Source organism: Phoxinus phoxinus (assembly GCF_949152265.1).
Source record: "Phoxinus phoxinus genome assembly, chromosome: 10".
Classification (NCBI taxonomy): Eukaryota; Metazoa; Chordata; class Actinopteri; order Cypriniformes; family Leuciscidae; genus Phoxinus; species Phoxinus phoxinus.
In genome coordinates this window covers 11,437,113-11,457,649 of record NC_136885.1, presented here as the reverse complement: position 1 = coordinate 11,457,649, position 20,537 = coordinate 11,437,113, and the positions used below count along the sequence as shown (strand labels likewise).

General features: G+C 39.9%; 1 protein-coding gene across 4 annotated transcripts in view; it reads right to left on the bottom strand.

Annotated features, from left to right (window-relative positions):
- Positions 1-20,537, bottom strand: part of grb10b (growth factor receptor-bound protein 10b) — a 123,374-nt gene that overhangs the window by 29,231 nt on the left and 73,606 nt on the right. For all 4 annotated transcript variants that reach the window (XM_079625838.1, XM_079625840.1, XM_079625839.1 and 1 more), the window contains one exon: positions 20,301-20,442. In XM_079625838.1, the coding sequence (XP_079481964.1) occupies positions 20,301-20,442 (142 nt within the window). The remainder of the gene's footprint in view (positions 1-20,300; positions 20,443-20,537) is intronic.

Below are 20,537 nucleotides of genomic sequence, written 5' to 3'. Positions count from 1 at the left end.
AATATTTTACTGTGACCATATTAGCCTTGAGCTAAAATAACATATCACTGCCTTTTGGTTCCAGTGCAGTCTCTGGTGGGCCAAATAGTGCTGAGCTTGCTTCACAGCTCTGACTGTAGTCTTCGAAACACTGAGGTTTCCATGAACCACAGAAGCAACTGATCATCATCAAAACACCCCGACACAAATGAGAAGAGGGCAGAATTAAAGAAAGAAAAAAGACAAAGAAAGATATATTACTATCTTGGCAAAAGTATTTGGACACCCCTCCAAATCATTAAATTCAGGTGTTCCAATCACTTCTTTATATTTGTATAAAATAAATCACCCAGGCATGCAGTGAAATGTGTCTGCAAACATTTGTGAAAGAATGGGTCGCTCTCAGAAGCTCAGTGAATTCAAGCGTGATACAGTGATAGGTTGCCACCTGTGCAATAAGTCCATTTGTGAAATTTTCAGATGCATCCTAGCCTCACATCACCAAGTGCAATGCAAAGTCTCGGATGCAGTGGTGTAAAGCACGCCGCCACTGAACTCTAGAGCAGTGGAGACGTGTTTTCTGGAGAATCATGCTTCTCTGTCTGGCAATCCGATGGACGAGTTTGAAGTTTGGTGGAGTGGGTATTATGGTGTGGGGTTGTTTTTCAGGGGTTGGGCTTGGCCCCTTAGTTCCAGTGAAAGGATCTCTTAATGCTTTAGCATACCCAGACATTTTGGACAATTTCATGCTCCCAACCTTGTGGGAAGAGTTTGACAGCGCACCAGTGCACAAAGCAATGTCTATATAGACATGGATGAGCGAGTTTGGTGTGGAGGAACTTGACTGGCCAGCACAGAGTCCTGACCTCAACCCGATAGAACACCTTTGGAATGAATTAGAGCGGAGGACATCAGTGCCTGACCACACAAATGCGCTTCTAGAAGAATGGTAAAAAATTCCCATAAACACACTCCTAAACCTTGTGGAAAGCCTTCTCAGAAGAGTTGAAGCTGTTATAGCTGCAAAAGGTTGGCCAACTCCATATTAAACCCTACGGATTGAGAATGGGATATCAGTTCATGTGCATGTAGAGGCAGATGTCCCAAAGCTTTTGGCAATATAGTGTGTGTGTGTGTGTGTGTGTGTGTGTGTGTGTGTGTGTGTGTGTGTGTGTGTGTGTGTGTGTGTGTGTGTGTGTGTGGCTTATGAACATTTTTATTTGCATTATTCTTCTGCTCTATTTCGAGGTCACTATTCCAAAATAAGCAAAGTTATGACATTGACCATGACCATCTTTCTACAATCTTTATATCAACACTTAAATGTGGATAAGTTTCATAAAAAAAAACATTAAAAAAAAATTGTGCATAAGCAATGCTTTTATCGCTTGTTTCTACTCATTTTTGCCTGTTTTGATTCAGAGATGCTGTCCTCTTTCAGAAGATGAATAATAACAGTGAAAACACGAAAAGGGCGGAATATTCTGTCAATGGCGGGGAAGCGTTGTCTCAAAAATGATGGAAAATTCTGTCAATGTCGGGGTAAGAGTTAAACAGTATTTCTGTGGCAAAATGGTCTTTTTCATTTGGGCCAGCAAGTGGAGGAACAGAGGGGAAAATATAGATCACATGGACGTATCAATGTGGATGAATCCCTGCTGTCCGATCCTTTGGCCCCTCATCTCGTTCTAAGCCACACACGTCGGCACTAACAATCCAGTCCTGAATGGGCAGCCTCTTTAGCCTGTGGCATCCAACTGAGATCAAACCAAAGAAGAGCCAAATATTTCCCCAATAGGAGCAGGGAGTTTAATTGTGTCCTTGGGCCGCTCATTCATCCCAACAGCAGATCATTGTCTTTTTGGGGACGAAAACCCAACACACAAAAAGAATGACATCATTACTTTTGGGTTAACAGTCATTTCAGGGCAAGCAGCACTGTACAAATTCTTCTCATACATGCCACCCAGACACTAACTCCTCCTCTCCATAACCAGAAGAACTAAAGGCCATTCTCTCACATGGCAGAGATCCATTTCACAGTTAAAGGATTCCCACAAAGATACTTTGATTGATGTGTAATGAAATCTAGATATGTTTGATGCGAGCTGGGTCGACTTCCACTAGCTTAACCTTTATATGTCACATGGATTGTTACATGTGGGAGCTTAAAGTGGATATCCGTTGTCCTAGAGTATCCTGCATAAAAATTAACTTGACAACGTCTTATACAAGGGCTCCAGAGTCATTCTTAAATTTGAACTTGAACATGGACAGACTTTTGCCTGTAACCCATTGTACAGTTTTTCTGGGCCTTGCAAAGGAGAGTCTCAAACATTGTCCATTAAAATATTACATGTAAATAAATAGCTGAGTACTTTCCAGTAAACCTAAAGGGATAGTTCACCAAAAAAATAAAAAAAATAAAAACGAATTTTGTCATTACTTACTTACCCTCATGTTGTTCTGAACCTGTATGAGTTTATTTCTTCTGTTGAACACAAAAGAAGATATTTTAAAGAATGTTGGAAACCAGACAGTTGAAGGCACCCATTAAGTTATATAGTAGGAAAAAACAAACAATGGAAGTCAATGGGTGCCACCAACTGTCTGGTTAACAACATTCTTTAAAATGTCTTCTTTTGTGTTCAACAAAACTTTGGAAACTTTGGAACAACATGAGGGTAAGTTTTAATTTTTGGCTGAACAATTTTCAAACAGTTTTAAGCCTTTCAAACTTCATTCATAATTTATGACTTTAAATGTGAAATTTGTGTGCCAGTATTAACCCTTTCACACGTAAGTTTAAAATATTCTAACTGACCCCCCAGCGTGAGTTTTTCAAGGCAACCGTTATTTAGAACCTGTCACTTTATCGTTTCCATGGTGACGCGTCATTGCTTGTCACGTGACACAGCGCAAACACAACACAGCGCTGAATGAATGATGATCTGCTTTTATGTAATTTTCTGTTTTTGATTCAAAATATTAAAAAATATGTTAGATATAGCATGAAACACAGATATTCCAATTGTCAAATATGTGCATGTGGATGTGTTTGGTTGTTTAAACACTTTTATAACGATCGCGTTAGTTGAGCTGTATGCGCGATGGGCGGCGCCATGTTAGTTTGTGCTGGATTTACAACACGTCAATTCCTCCACTTCTCACGAAATACATGAAAGTAAGTGGCAGGTTAACTGGGAGAAGAATAGGGTAAAATGTAAAGCTACTTACACATTGTGTATCTGGTATGAATAAAACATGTCGTCTTATTATAATGGAAAGGATTATTATTGGCGCTTCCATAGACATCTGTGTGTATTTTACAAACTCAAATTCAGTGGTTTGCTAGTACTTATGTGATTTTAAATGCCTGAAACCTAAAATAAACATTATGTGGTTGAAAACACTGAATAGTTGTGATATATATGACAAGCGCGAGCACGTCCATCTCTGGCTCAGCGCCAGCCAACGCGCGAAAGCACATTTGAATTTAGCAGTTGATCACGTGATGCGCTGACCGTTCTAATCACACCGGTGTGATCATACGCTCCAGGGACCAGCCAAGACTGATCACACCGGTGTGATCGTACGTGCGAAAGGGTTAACAAAAAATGGAATTGCTTTTTTTTTTTTTCAATTAAACACTTCCTGAATTCTAAAACTGCAGTTTTGTTGCTGCTTTATATATTTATTTAAAGCAATAATTAACCCAAAACGTCTCAGGTTACGACTGTAACGTCTCAGTTATGTATGTAACCATCGTTCCCTGAGTAGGGAACAGAGACGTTACGTCAGTGACGACGAATGGGGTTTCGCTTAGAAAGCCTATCATCTTCGAGAATTTAAAAACGAGCCAATGGCAAAGAAATGCCATGGGTCTGCAGAATTTGCATAGCGTAACTCCACCTTACCTTGTGGGTATATAAGGAAGTACGCTGGCAACATGCAGATATGTTTCTTCGCTGAGGAGCCGAGACTGAACTCACTTACAGAATACACATATGAGCCGGAAGGGGGCTGCATATGGAAAAACACTGGGGTGTCGCAATCGCGAAAGCTGGCGGTGGCATAACTCTGGCGTTGACGTCAACAGTGCTGGAGGAACTCAGGGCTTCTCAGGGAGGCTCACCTGAGGAGAGTATCGCACGTATCCAGTCCGTGGAGTGGAATGGCGAGCAAGCGAAGACACCTGAGCAGGCCCTAGTACCGGCTGGTTGAAGCGAGTACATGAGAGGACACTGGCTCCACTCGGAGATTGTAGAATGTCGCAAACGTGTTTGGTGTCGCCCAGCCTGCAGCTCTGCGCTAGAGCCCAAGAGGAAGCCACACTCCGGGTGGAGTGGGCCTTCACACCAAGGGGGCATGGTCAACCTGGCTGCTGGTATGCCAAAACAATGGCGTCCACTATCCAGTGAGACAACCTTTGCTTGGAGAGAGAATTTCCCTTCAGCTTCCCACCATAACAGACAAAGAGCTGGTCTGAGGTCCTGAAACACTGCGTTCTGTCTACGTAAGCACAGAGGGCACGTACCGGACAGAGCAGTGCCAAGGCTGGGTCTGCCTCCTCCAGGGGCACCGCTTGCTGTTTCACCACCTGGTCTCGAAAGGAACCTTGGGCACATATCCAGGCCGGGGTCTCAGGATCACGTGAGAATAGGCCGGCCCGAATTCCAGGCACGCTTCGTCAATGGAAAATGCCTGCAAGTCCCCTACCCTCTTAATGGAAGCCAATGCAACCAGGAGTGCTGTCTTAATTGACAGGAACTTAAGCTCCACTGATTGCAGAGGCTCAAAGGGAGCACTCTGGAGGGCAGTTAAAACCACTGAGAGGTCCCAAGAGGGAGCGAGAGGAGGGCGAGATGGATTCAGTCTCCTCGCTCCTCTCAGGAACCTGATGACCAGGTCGTGCTTTCCCACGGACTTACCTTCGACTGTGTCGTAATGTGCGGCGATAGTGGCAACATACACTTTCAGGGTTGAGGGAGACAGCCTTCGCTCCAACCCTTCTTGCAGGAAGGAAAGCACGACACTGATCGGGCAATTTCTGGGGTCTTCACGGCAAGAAGAGCACCAGTTGACGAAGAGGTTCCACTGCAACGCGTAGGCATGTCTCGTGGACAATGCTCTAGCAAAAGTGATGGTAGCCACCACCGCGGGCATCGTCGGAACGCTCACGGGTTGCAACACTTGAGAGGGGGGTGTGGGCCGAGGACGTATCATCGGCGTATTAGACCACACCGTCACCCTCAGGTCACCCTGGCCACCAGCCGAAGTACGATCTCTCGTGGAGACCGTAGATCGGGGTCAGACCGGATGTGCTTTTATCCTTTCCTGGTCGTGACGTCATCCGCCCATGAAGTTCACTCTCGCCATTGGACTAGTTGACATACGTGCTTCAGACGCAAATTCGCAGGGGGGTTCCTAAAGCGTCGACGACGCAGCGCGAGTTCCCTTAAAAAAGGGAACTCATATGGCTTTCATTCTTCAGCAGAACGTGATGTGGGAAAACCAATTCCACTTGAATGGTTTGTGTCGCAATTTTTGTTATTTTTTTACGACTGTAACCCTAGTTCCCTGAGAAGGGAACTCGCGATGCGTCACTTTGCCATACTCCCTACATCCCTGTGATCGACTTGCTTCCGCCCCTTTTCAAAGCTAGTGCGGTTCTAAACTGGATGTCTTTAATCCTTTCGTGGTCTTCACGTCACCCGCCCGTGACGCCCACTCTCGCCATTGGACTAGTTGACACAAGTGCTTCAGACGCAATCACGCAGGAGCGTTCCCAAAGCGCCATCGACGCACCGCGAGTTCCCTTCTCAGGGAACCAAGATTACAGTTGTAACCTGAGAGGTATTATGTTTTGCACATGAAAAAACATTTCAATTTCATTTTTTCTCCCATCTCATGGTTTTTTCCATCATCATGATCTGTCATAAACCGACATGTACTGCATAATAACACGGACGATTGGAAGGGTGAAAAGCTATCTTTAGACTTGCAGTACATTCTTGCTATGTAATTTAGCTGGAATATAATATGAACACCTGACACATTACACAAAATAACCTTTCAGGATCCTACACACAGCTCAGATCTGAGCTCATCCTTTTTTTCTTGATCTTCAAGATAAAATGCCACATAACAACCCTGGAAACTCCCTCCCTCAACGGCGCCGTGGGGCTCCTTAAATATAATTTTTCCTCCCATCTCTTTTTTAACATGCTCTGTAGATTTAAGAAGTACATAACCTTTTAATTTGTGCATATTTAAATATCAATCTGTTAGAGAAAGAGATAATTGACTTTCATAATAATGACCAAAACAACTGAAACATTTTTTTTATAAATATCTTTTGTATTCCACCGATGAAAGAAAGCTATAATGAGTTTGGAAAGATATTAGAATTTTGAAGAAACTACTTAAACAAATCTTATAAATTGAGAAATGGTCAAAAGCACAGGCGGTGGGAATCTTTGGTTGTTCTTTCATCAACAGATGGTGAAGCTATAAAGCATTTCAGAAAACTGGCTTGTCTTGCTCAGTCACCACATCAATCACATTGCTTTAAAGGTTCATACATTTCATTTTCCAACTTGTCAAATATTATGTTTGCTGACAAGATAAAATAATGGGAAAGCATAGGACTACTTGCACTAAGCTTAGTGACGCACTTCCATTTTGAAATTGCACAACTCATTTATTTCCAGTTATGTATATTTTCAATGTTCTCTAGGCACCTAGATGACAAACTATACAAATCTAGACATTTTCAGAGATGGGAGAAGAGATGATTACGGTGTAATGAAGTTTCAAAGCTCAACGGAACATGAAGTTTTAATCAAACCCAAGCCGATCTGAGAAAGCAGCGACTGGTAAACATATACGTGATTATTTCACCACAGGGTGTCTGTGCTCATCTAAACTAATGACCACAATGCTGAATTGTGTTAGACCTGATGAATAAGATGAGCACGAAGTTTTATTTACTTTTAAAAAATATCTTAATCACTATTCTTGTCACAGGCTGTTTTGGTTTTTGATTCAAGTTTCATGTCAGTCATGTTTCATGTCAGTCATGTTTCATGTCTTGTCATGTTATTCCCTGGCCCTCATGTGATCCTGCCATGTGTTCTGTGCGGTAGTGATGGCAATTTCAAAACACTGCTTCATGAAGCTTCAAAATCTTTACGAATCTTTTGTTCCGAATGAATGGTTCGGAGCGTGTATCAAACTGCCAGAGTCAAGTGATTTCAATAAACGAGGCTTCATTACATCATAACTGTTTCAAAACGTTTCGAAACACTTCGAAATGTCAATGGTTCACTGCTGGGGGCGATGATCTCTGTCAACCCATGAATCATGAGGAGTCACTGAGAACCACTGAACAAGTGTCAAAGGCTTTTACCTGATCAGTTTAATACATTTATAGACGTTTTAATTAGACATTAGTATAATTAAAATTAGTAATGGAAGTTAATAGTCTCTTTTTGGCCTGTTACCTGAGCCATTCAGAGAACAAACTAAACAAACCCTGACAATTGATAAAATAACCTATAGCTGACTTGATAATCTTATTAGGTGATTAGATAATTGCATTTGAAAGATTTTTTAAAAAAGGCAATAGATTTGTAAAAGGTTTTTTTGGCCCGGGTTTTTGTTGTTTTTTTGCTATTATTCTTGTGCACTGACTCGTTTAGTAAGCTGAACAGCCAATCAGAGTTCCCTCTTTCACCAGCGGCTCGACGCCGATTCAACATGTCAAATAAATAAAGCCGACGAGGACCAATTTCAGCCGACGGTGCATAACACACTGAGAAAACTGCCCGACAGCCGACCGTCAGCTTGGTGTGTTCCAGGCTTAAGATTAATTAAATATCGTTACCGAATTTTCCGGACTATAAGTCACACTTTTGTTCATAGTTTGGCTGGTCCTGCGACTTATAGTCAAGTGCGACTTTTATATCATAATTAATTCATACTGACTGAGATGAACCAAGAGAAAAAATTACTGTCTATAGCCACGAGAGGGGGCTCTAGTTGGCAGAGTTGTTCAGAAGCAACACAGTGATGTGTAATGAGATCGCGGGAGCTTGGTAAACTTGCTTACCGGTAACTTGCATGTTGGACTCGCTGGCTTATGTTAATTTAGCCTATTCAGCCTTCCAGGTATACTATATGTTTTTTATTCTATTGTGTAGCTGAATAACTGTTAATGTGTTAATATACCGGACACCTATTCAGCCTGTTGTTCTGTGTGCTATTGTGTAGTCGAATAACTTGCCTTTCCAGATTAAATGTCTGTTCTTGGTCTTGGATTTTGTGAAATACATTTAAAACAAATTAAATAAATGTGACTTATAGTATAGTGTGACTTACATATGTTTTTTTCTTCTTAATGACGCATTTTTTGACTGATGCGACTTATACTCCAGAGCGACTTATAGTCCGGAAAATACGGTAAATTTATTTAAGGCACGTACTGGACATTCATTCATTCAACTATTTTAAAAGACTGGAATAAGAGTGCAGCAATCCTATTTATCAGTAAAATTAATTTAAAAATGAAAACTCAACAGGTATGAAACTATGATCAGTGAGAGAAAAACACTGTTAAAATGATTCACTGTTAAATTATTTAAATTGACAGCTATAAAACATACTAATAATCTGTGTCTCTGTATGCAAGTGCAATAAACTCCGGAAACTCCAGAGTAATAAGTAAAACGTGGAAGTAAGGCATCCACACATTACAAGATAATCTGGCCGATTTTGGTCCCACCCAGTTTTCCCGTTCCGAAAATCCTAGGAGAAATCTGGATTGTTTTAATGGTTCTACAAATTATTTTATCAGATGTTCCTGTGGTGTGAGGTGCAAGAGTGATTTAATCTGCTCTGAAGAACTTAGGGGCATCATCGAACATGTTGAATATTTACGATCAGAAATCCTATTTTGTGGGGGGAGCCCCGAGGACAGATTGTCACATGGAACAAAACGAAACCAAATCAGAAAGCGAGCTGACAAAAGATGGAAGCATTACACGATTTCATCCAAACCTTTTTCTTTTCTTTTTTCCAGCATTGTTTTTTTCCTGTAAAAAGCACTATTATTGCCATTTCTTCTCTCCCGTCATCCACCATGTTTGATCACGAGAGATTTTGCTAGATTTCCCGTGTTCACAGTCGGGACTCTGGTTGTTTGTGGCTTGTGGTGTGCCGTCTTGGTCATATCACCGCACTAGGAACAAAACTGTTAAATCTATGATTTTTTTATCGTCATGTTTGTGGCCTCTCACATTTTTATTTGCTTATTTGCAAGCCATGTACTGAAGGTGGATATGATTTCACCCAAGGATTAAGCAGTTAACCCCTGGCCTTTGATACAGCTAAACCTCTTTGAAGGGTCTAGCTCCAAACCATCAGTAACAAGAGTACTTGAAGTCTGAATGGAGCCAACTGGAATGAGGTTCTCAAACTGAGCCAGTTGTAGAATGAGGCCAAAGGTGAAAGTGTTTTTTTTTTTTTTTTTTTTTTTTTACATTTAAAGCATGGAGTTCTCTACAGTACCATCCACTCTGCCTAGCTGAGTCTTCATATTAGACCTTAGCCAGGATAGCACCACTGATAGGAATGTAAACTAGGCTAAAAAAGCACAGAAGTACGTCTAACAACATGCTAATTGTTAATTTGATGAACCATCTTTCCAAAAAACTTTCAGGAAACTTAAAAACAGGTTTGAAAGTTATGAGTTATGAACCTTTATTCAGTAAACACCTCCTTTTGCAATTTTTTTTTTTTTTTTACTGGACATAATTACTGCAAAAAATAAAGATAGTTTAAGGTTTTTATTAGAAATGTTTGCATCCTGACAAAGAAGGACAAAGAGCAACCCACCCCCCACCCCGCTCTTTTTTTCTCTCTGTCCAAGTTTTTTTCCTCTGAAAGACATGCATTCCTGCACTCCAGATGAGTGCATAAAGCCTGACAGCTACGTACTGTATGCATGACCTACATGAATGCAGCTGCTCTGTGCTGACAACTCTGAGCCCCTCATCTATAAGTCTTCAAAATGCTGACAAAGCAGTTCATGGCACAGTCATGGTGAACAGGGAGGGTTTAACCAATAAGGAAGATAGCGAGGAGCTAAGAGTCACATGCAGATATTATTCAACAGAACAGTTTTTGGTTCTAAGACTTCCACAGAAGATATATGTCATTTTCTATATATATATATTCTAAAAATCTATATATTTAGGCTACTTCTATTATTGAATGCTATCAAGATGTGAAGAGAGTTTCAACCATTACATTAAGTAAAAAAAAAAAGGCCTACCATATACCTTTAATGCACGTTCCTGGTCTTATTGTGAACAATTCAAGAAAAGATATATGTCTACATAATCAATCAGAATGTAACAACTTAAATATGATTCCTCATTTTAAATTTACTTTAATATATGGTATATTATGTATGATATTTAGAGGTGATAATGTGAAAACAGGCCATGCCCAGGAAGCCCCATGCGCTTTGGTCTCCGGGTCAGGGAATCAGGTTGTGCTTTTTCAGAGACCTTTAAGACAGGGGTTTATGGCAATGCACCTCAGAAAGACAGCATTAGTATCTTGGCAGTGTGTCCTCCACAGCTTGTTTTAATTGGTGTCCCTTCTGAAAGAACCGTTTAAATCACTGTTCTCGGTCACGACTGTACTTAGCTGCCAGTAATCCAGGCAGGCTGAAACTTGCTCAGTGGGCTAAAGGATAAAATTGGCTCTTTGACTCTGGAGAAGCCTTAGACTAAACCACAGCCTGGCCAGTGTCCAAGCCAGCATCTGTCAACAGCTTTGTTGTGACTGGTATTAGCCCAGCAAAGAGAACTAAATGCACTCTGCAGACTTTATGCCAGGAGTTCACCTGCATGTGTGATGTGACACGTAGACACATCTTGGCGGCTTAAACCGGCACGTACTGCATCATGACACAGGTGCACGGGAGGGTGAAGAGCTATCTGTAATACACTAAGATGTTACAGTGCTATCTTGCTATGTAATTTAGCTACGTGGAATATAATAGGAACACCTGACACGCATTTCTCAAAATAATCTTTCAGGATCCTACACACAGCTCAGGTCTGAGCTCATAATTATTAGGGTCCAAGCCCCAAGAGGCAAAGGGCCCTATTATTTTTCTTAGGTAAAAAATAACTAAATAAAAAATTCTCACACTTTCTGGCACTTTAGTGGCCATTAACATGCTCGAAAAATCAAACGTTGCACACATGTTGAAATCATCAGCCATCAGGGATGGGCACAAGTTGTTGGGGGGGGGGGGGGGGGGGGGGGGTTGGCACACCTTTTTATATGGTTGTATTTGAGGGGCTCTGTAGTGCTCCCCTTTTCACCTACAGTAACCAAATTTCATACAGTTATCGCCAGCCCAACATGAAGTTGGCTATTATGGGTTGTTTGAAAAATGCATGCTCTGGAATTTTATATACTCCTTCTAGGAGATTCATCTGATCGCAACCTAACTCAGTAAGCATGAAGTAAAGACGTTGAGGATGCTAAATTGAGAGCGGATTTTTTTATCTCTCAAATGGTTTGGCCGTGGCGAGGCAACGAATTTATGGCGAAAAAAAGGAAACCGGAATTGTGTTATAACCTCTGCATACATTGACTGATTTTGATGAAACTTCAGCTCTATGTTCATTGTAGGAGGCTGATCACAAGGGTGTGACTATTGTGAGTCAAAGTTATAGTGCCATTAACTGGCAGCAGGAAGTGTTTCACTTTCAATGTGCTTTAAAATTTCCCTCTTATTTATGCTTCAATTTTCATCAGAATAATGTCAAGACACTGCAGATGTACACCTGTGAAAGGATTCTTGATATCTTGAATACTGTTGTATTTGCAATGCGTAAAACTTTGAAACTCTTTTTGGGTGTTTTTGAGACTCTTAGCATGCTTCAAATTGCATGAAACTCGACAAACACATCATAGTTGTCAGCCAGAAGACATGGGCAAAGACGATGTGGAGACATGAGCAATAGGTGTGGAGGAGGGACTCTATAGCACCACCTTTCGACTAAAGTTGGGGGATAGTTTTACCTACAGTCACCAAACTCTGTACATATATTGCTCTCATCGGGCTGGACAACTTTCAAATTTACAGTCATTAGCTCTGACCAACAGCAAGTCAGCTATTTTTGTTTGAATTTGGATTTATTGAATCAAGCTCTGAATTTTTAACTACTGCTTCAAAGGCCGACATACGATTCACACCAAACTTTCTCAACATGATGCAAATATACTGAAGATGCTAAATTGTGAATGGCTATTGGATATCTCAAACGGTGTTGCCATGATGAGGGATTAAAATAAGGACAAAAAAGGAAACAGGAACTGTCTTATATTTTGTAAAATCATTGTTTGATTTAAGTTCAATTAAGATTGTATGTTTGGTAATTGAACCTGAATGAATTTAACATGGATGTACTATATTTCAGATCAATACATTTATTTTCTTTAAAAAAGTTATACCATTTTTTAAATATAAAATTAATACAAATATTAGAAACTTTACTAACTTTCTGTCACAATTTAGTTTTTTTATTTTATAAAATATGTAATATTCTGGCTTTACTGCCTGGTAAACTGTTCACAACTGCTCCTTAGATCTCACTCTGCCTCTGAGTGTTTGTATGCATGTCTATTTTACAGTCTTGATGGTTTAGAGTTTGCCCATTTCATTCACTTGACAGATTTGTTCAAACATGCTGATTTGTTCTTTAACAAAACAAGTGACTGAGTGAGTGATTGAATCATTCACTGAACTGATCCATTCAAAAATGTTGATTCATTCCGAAACAAAAAACTTTTATACAAATGTGCAACCGGTCTGCTATTGCTTTGTTGGGAACTTTGTCCATTGGCAGAGCAAAAATAGACAACGTACCTAAAAATATTGTGTATTTGTAACATTTAGGACATGGAGAGAAGAGGAAATGGTGAGGCGAGGATCGATATGCTCCTAGTATAAAAGCAATATCACACTCCCAATCATGCTGTTGGTCTGAATATCAGCTCGGCTGTGATTACCTCTTCTGATATTTAGATCAACACCCTCTTGCTTGTCGGTTTTTGTTTAAATATCACCTGATATTGAGGTGTATGACAAAAAAAGACACAATGACCTCAGACCAATTGACAACCTCTGCTCATACCACACCTCAGCGTCTACAGCAAACCCAACACAATAAGCACTCCTCATTCTATCTCAAGTTGTGCCATATTGTGTGGGCTTGATGAGCCTGCAAGCCCTTCCCAGTTCTGGGTTATTTCCAGCCGCTTACCTCACCCTATGTAAAAATGCATCAACACATTAAAGTGAGGTAAGATAGTATTAAGCATATTGCTCATCCCCTTATTTCAGTTCCAGGCCTTCTCAGTGGGTGCCAAAACCTGATGTCAGTGAGTGCTTTAAATGGATTAAAGCCTTTGTGCGCTCTCTCTCTCTCTCTCTCTCTCTCTCTCTCTCTCTCTCTCCTCTCTCTCTTTCTCTCTCTCTCTCTCTCTCTCTCTCTCTCTTCTCTCTCTCTCTCTCTCTCTCTCTCTCTCTCTCTCTCTCTCTCTCTCTCTCTATGTGCTGTTGTGTTTCTGATAAGGGTGGAAGATTGTAGATTGGAACGGACCCTGTTAAATCTGTTACACATAAACTTTAAACTTGACTCAGGTAGAACACACATGAAATTCATATGATTTCTGAATATGCAGAGCCATGCTGAGCCATCAAATTGCCTGCTGCTTGTGGAAGCGCTCTGGTTCGCGTGCCTTCCGCGTGGGACCTGGGAGAGCAATGGGGGCCTGTCAGAAAGTGCCCGCAGCTCGGAAAATTCTGTAAACACAAAACGTCTTGTTTCTTACCAGGCGAGCAGGCCGACAGACATCTGCACTTCTTTGAGCATGCATTTCAGAAAAAAACTATCCGGGGGGCAGCAAACCAGAGGCAGCTGTGGGAAGGTAACATGTAAAAGAGTCAGAAACCAGCTTCATATCACACATGATTTTCAGAATGCTCTATGTTGCCTCTTAACAACGCTCTGCAGACACATACCATGGTACAAATGTGTATTTGGATATCTGACAGCATAAATAGCAATTAATAGTTTCAAAATGGCATTTATATTAAAGAAAGAAAGCACACCCTTGTGTAAAATAAGTGTGTTTAATTGTATTGAAGGTGCCCTGAGTACTGTATTTCAAAACTGTACTTGCAGATAGTACTGTATAATGTAAAAAAATAAATAAAAGCCCAATTAAGCGTACATAATGAGATCACATTTTCATGAATGTTTCTTAACACACTTAAGTACACATTTAAAAAGTGCACTTTGTAATATATAAGTGAGTTTTTCCAAATGAAAAGTTTTAATTTAATATGTTTTCATAATCTTTTGTTGTGCTTTAAATAAGTGATGATGTGCTGACAAACAGACTAAAGCACATGTAATTACCTGACTATCGTTTTAACTTTAAATGTAATATCAAATAACACACTAAAGTTGGCATGAAACGGAAGTTGCGATAGTCTATCCAGTGAAACGGCTTCTTGAACAATATTTATTTTTAGGGCGGGGACTTGATTTTGTCCATCGGGAATTGATTGGATCATTGTGGTTTGCTATTTCTGTGATCTCATATGATAGGTTTGTCTCGCCCTCGTGTCAGTAAACATGTCATCAGAGAAGAGAAAAGAGAGGAGATGAGAGCATATGCGTTTAAATAAAAGATGATGAAATGCACGGATAAACCATTTATAATAATTACCGCAATATTAAATACAAAATAAGAATGGTTGATTTTGAATTTATGGTGATTTTAATGTAGCCTATTTTAAATGTATTAAATTGCAACATAATTAAAAATGTGCAGTTACAAATATATTTAATACAAGTTTCAAGTTGACCATAAATGCTTGTCAGTACATTCGACAGTAAAATGTTTGCACGTAATTAACAAAGGCGGCGCCAGACAACTGCGAGAGTAGTGCAGCACATGGACATTTTAGAAAGTGCACAGGCTTAAACGGAGGAAGCATTATTAATGAAGCTTACTTAACAACAGTTCCTATATCAATATCGTAACCAATAGAAAATGCATAGTTACATAAAGATCAAGATTTGCTTGTACTTTTTACACACAAGAAGCACGTTCAATGTGAACATGCAATCGGTTGTCTTGGTAATAAACAATAGGCTATCTGCTCCTAAAAGTGAATGAACTTATCCTGTATCTGAAGCTAAATCAGTTAATTTTGAGAATGCAACAGCGCGTATTATATTTTTCTAACCCCAAACGACTAGCCACTGATCGGAACCAGCTGATAATCAATTCCTCACACTGTGAATATGAAATGCTGAGTGGTGGCGGCGGTGAACGCAGGAGTACAGTTGCAATAAAAATTATTCAACCCCCATTGCAAATCAGGTTTATTGGTAAAATTCTTTTCAGCTGTTTGCAATGAACAAATCAAACAAAAGTATAATTGAAATAGCTCAACACAACACATGTTTCAAGTGGTTTCCCAAATTAAACTGAAAATGTAACTTTTAATGACTTCCGCAGTCTCAAAATTATTCAACCCCTCTGAATAGAATCCCTCACAACAGCACACATCTACAAAACTTTTTGAAGAAAGCGGTTGCAGCACGCAAACCCAAGAATATTACTGAACTGGAGGCCATTGTTCATGAGGAATGGGCTAAGACTCCTCAGAAACGCTGCCAGAAGCTGGTGTCTGGTTATACATCTCTTTTGCAGCAGGTCATAACAGCAAAAGGGTATTCTACTAAGTACTAAATATGTTTGCCATGAAGGGGTTGAATAATTTGGAGACTGAAGAAGTCATTAAAAATGTGAGGTACCACTTGAAACATTAGTTACCAATAAACCTGATTTGCAATGTGGGTTGAATAATTTCGATTACATTTGCAGGTAACCAAACCATTAAATGACAACCAGGACAATCAAACAACTCAAACTGAGGGCTATAAATACAAAGACTAAATTATGTGAAACGTCACAGGCAGTGCTTTGGCTCTGCCTGTGACAGAGCATACTCAACCATCCCACACTGGGGGGAGTAACTAATCTGTCTCTACCTGAGCCTGGGTGGTACTCTAAAGTACTCTAAATAATGACCCTAGCAAAGGGGAGTACTATTAGCATGACCCTGAAGACTGTTTCAGGGTCGAGGCCTATAATCTTGGCTTTTTTATTTTTTTACACGATTCTATATTCTCAACTAAAGGAAATTCAGCCGTAGTTTTTGTCCAACTCCATTGACTTGTACCTCACAGCACATCCAATACAAGTCAATAGGGTTGGACAAAAACTACGATAAAACCTGTTGGAAAGCATCTTTTGCAGCGATTTTTGTGTGAGCATATCAGTGAACACCCCTGACCACTCGGTTAGTTTCACGTCTTTGTGAACGAAAGTTTAATTTGTTTTAGGAAGGATTATTCCAGTGCACCTATGCAGCCATTGTGGAGGTGGGGGGGAAAGCGAAAGAAACCGAAAATTCTCGGGCCAGCAGCATGTGTCCAAATTTTAATCTTAACCGTTCTATTTCATCAGAAACGAACTGAAAACAGGGCTTTAAGTGTAAAATACCGAACTTGTCCTTTAACACAGTGTCATCACATGTTTGAGGACCCTGCAACAAATATGTTCTCATTTCCCATATTCCAAAATAATGTCTGCTATTCACATGCACTTCACATTCAAACAACAGGCAATGTGCTCGATGTCTTGATTATATTTATGGACATCATCAGTCACTGAAGATTTGTCAGCTGTTTTAAATGACTTCCAGGCGTTCTTCTAGGTTGTTTTCTCTTTTGTACAGACCGAAAGCCTTCTCTAGCACTTAAAGCCCTACTGGGTTTCATCCACAGGACAATAAAAGTAAAGAGAGAGGGATTAGGGTAATTGATTAATGTCTGTAGCGAGTTTTACGGTAACATTGGGACCATGTTACGGTAACAGGCCGTGGCCCCATATGGAGGAGGATAGCCTGGAGCAATGACAGGGCTTTCCAGGAATATATTGGGGCCTCAGTCAGATCACACATGACAGCCAGAGGTCTAGAGATAGCTATATATACACACACACGCACACAACAGATGCTCTCACGCATGCACACACAGAGATCCAAACAATGCATTCGCGATGTATACAAATAAATACAGGTGCCGGCAAGTCATCACAGACACATATGCACACATAAGACTATCCTACATGCGACAAAATGCTGTGCATGTGGCACAATCTTAGACACGTTGGTCCTTATTTGCAACATGAGTTCAAATCTGTCTTCCATCATTTCCTGATCACACCTCCTCTCTTTTCTCAATGGTTTCCCGTCTGTCCTATCCCGTTAACGACCAAAAGCCCATAAAAATCAGATTTTTTGGGGGATGAAGATATTATTAAGTTTTAGGCGACATTCGTGTGGACATAACTTTTTATTACTCCTGTAAGTAAGCTCTTACTGTAAGAGCACATGAGTCACACCATACAGGAAGTGACCTGTTTCTTAGGAAACCAGTGTCTGGACACATGTTAAAGCAATACACCACACTGAACTCCATTTCAGCACGTTTCAAAACCTTGTCCCAACAGTATTTAACATCTAAAATCTCCAAATATGTTTGACCCAATTTCTCTATCCACTTGCAGAGAGATTGTTGAACACCTAAAACCTACCTCATGCCCAAATGATATTATTCCATCACACTTTTTTAAACTAATTATTAATATAATAGGGCCTGATTTCCAATTTTTTATTAACACCTGTTTGAATACTGGTACGGTCCCGGACTGCCTAAAACATGCTTCAGTCACTCCCCTACTGAAAAAATCTAATCTTGACACATCTGATTTAAGTAATTTCAGGCCAATTTCAAATCTCCCATTTATTTCGAAAATCTTGGAAAAAGTTGTTCTCACTCAATTACATTCTTTTCTGAGTACAAATTCACTATATGATAAATTCCAATCAGGATTCAGGAAATTACACAGCACCGAATCAGCCTTACTGAAAGTCACCAATGATATTATGCTGGCTACAGATAATGGGAGTGCTGTTGCCCTTGTCCTTTTAGATCTTAGCTCTGCTTTCGACATGGTTGACCACTCAATTCTTATCTTTCGACTAAAAAGTTTAGGCATTCACGGCACCGTGTTAAACTGGTTTAAGTCTTTTTTAACTAACAGAACATTTTCTGTAAGCATTGAAAATCGCACTTCCTCAGCAGCACATCTGTTCTGCGGTGTACCGCAGGGTTCTATTCTAGCTCCGATACTATTCTCCTTATACATTTTACCATTGGGTTCCATTTTTTCTAAACATGGAGTATCATTCCATCTGTACGCCGACGACACCCAACTGTACTTCCCATTTAAACAAAATAACTCTACCACATTAAAAGTCCTGCTTGCATGCTTTCAGGAAGTGAAGCTATGGCTTGAACAAAATTTTCTAACTTTAAATGAGAATAAAACGGAAGTATTACTGTTTGGTCCAAACGATCGCTTCGACCTCGGTACCTTAGACCTGGATGAGTTAAATCTGCACGTTACCTCATCTGCTAAAAATCTAGGCTTCTTGTTCGATTCAGGCCTTAAGTTTGATAAACAAATCAACTCTGTTGTTAAGTCATGTTTCTTTCATTTAAGACGTCTTGCAAAAGTTAAATCTTTTCTTTCCCCAAAAAACTTTGAAATAGTCATCCATGCGTTTATCACCTCACGAATCGACTATTGTAACTCACTTTATCTTGGAGCAAATCAATCATCTATCGGGCGCCTCCAACTAGTACAGAATGCTGCTGCCAGGTTGTTGACCGGTAGTCGAAAGTTCGAACACATTACACCGATTTTAACTTCCCTAAACTGGCTACCAGTAAAACAGAGAATAGAGTTTAAAATTTTAGTTTTTATTTTTAAATCACTACACGGCCTAGCACCAGGGTACTTGGCTGACCTTATACACTTCCACAACCCACCCAGGTCTCTTAGGTCTAGTAACCTTGGACTGCTCTCGGTGCGCAGATCAAGATTGAAACATCGAGGTGACCGAGCTTTTGCAATAGCAGGCCCCAAATTATGGAATAGCCTACCATCATCAATCAGAACAGTATCGTCATTTGCCTCTTTTAAACTGAAGCTTAAAAACCACTTTCTTAATGTGGATACTTAACACGCTCTTTAAATCTTAACCGTCTCTCTTCTCTTCTTTGTAATGTACTATTTATTCTACTGCTCGTATACTGCATTATGTTTTTGCAATTTTATTATACTGTATTATCCCTGTTTCGATTATTCTGTCTTGTTCAGCACTTTGGTCAACCATGGGTTGTTTTTAAATGTGCTCTACAAATAAATAATGAAATAATGAAATGAAATATGGCACAATGCGAATATCTGAGTCACATTTAAAAAATATATTTAATATGTGCTTGTTACACATTACATATGATGTAGTTACTATAGTAACAACTATAAATTATGCATAATTACATGTAAGTAACCCTAAACCAAACCTGGTAGCACTTTATTTTACAGTCATGTTCCGTGTGTATTGTACATACTATCTACTTATTATAGCAATTACAATAACTGGGTTATTACTTGGTACTAACCCTGAACCTATCCCTAAGCCTAACCTTACCCCATGTACTTACCTTACATTACCCAGTACTTTCTTGAGTAAGTACACTGTAAGTACACATACTGTAAAATAAAGTGTAAGCCCAAACCCTAATCCTAACCCAATAATAAGTACATGTAGTTACTTAATATTACTCTGTACTTAGATGTATAGTTACACTGTAGCAACGTCACCTCATGGAAGACAGAAGGAAATACATTTTTTTAAAGAATCTTTCTGCACATTATCACACATCAGATTCAAATATGCACCAAGTGTGATGTCACTGACATTGAAATAAAATAATAACTTAAATTTCAATGTGTTCCTCACTTAAAGCAATCATATGGGTCAGAATACTTATTGTTGCTTTGTGTGTGTGTGTGTGTGTGTGTGTGTGTGTGTGTGTGTGTGTGTGTGTGTGTGTGTGTGTGTGTGTGTGTGTGTGTGTGTGTGTGTGTTTTGGAGCACATATGGCCTGATGTTTTATAAAAATGTGTTGCGCAAACATTCTTCAGAATTTCTCCTTTTGTGTCCCATGGAAGAGAGAAATATTGCGGGTTTGGAACAACATGGAAAAACTAACATGAAAAAAAGGGTCTCTTACATATTTGCCTGAGGGCTGACACTGAGGTAAGGAGCCAGAGCTGAGCGTAGGGGAACTCGCAGGGCTGCAGAGCTCAGGAAAGGGATTGGGGATGGCAGGTAGAGAGGACGTTCGGTACTGTTGCTCCTCTTCCTGAAGTCTTCTGGAGGAATAAAGCAAAATCTCAGATTCAGGGTTATATTACGTACAAGAAACCTTGTCTCTAAGCCAAAAGTATTACTGTCAGCCTCAAATTGT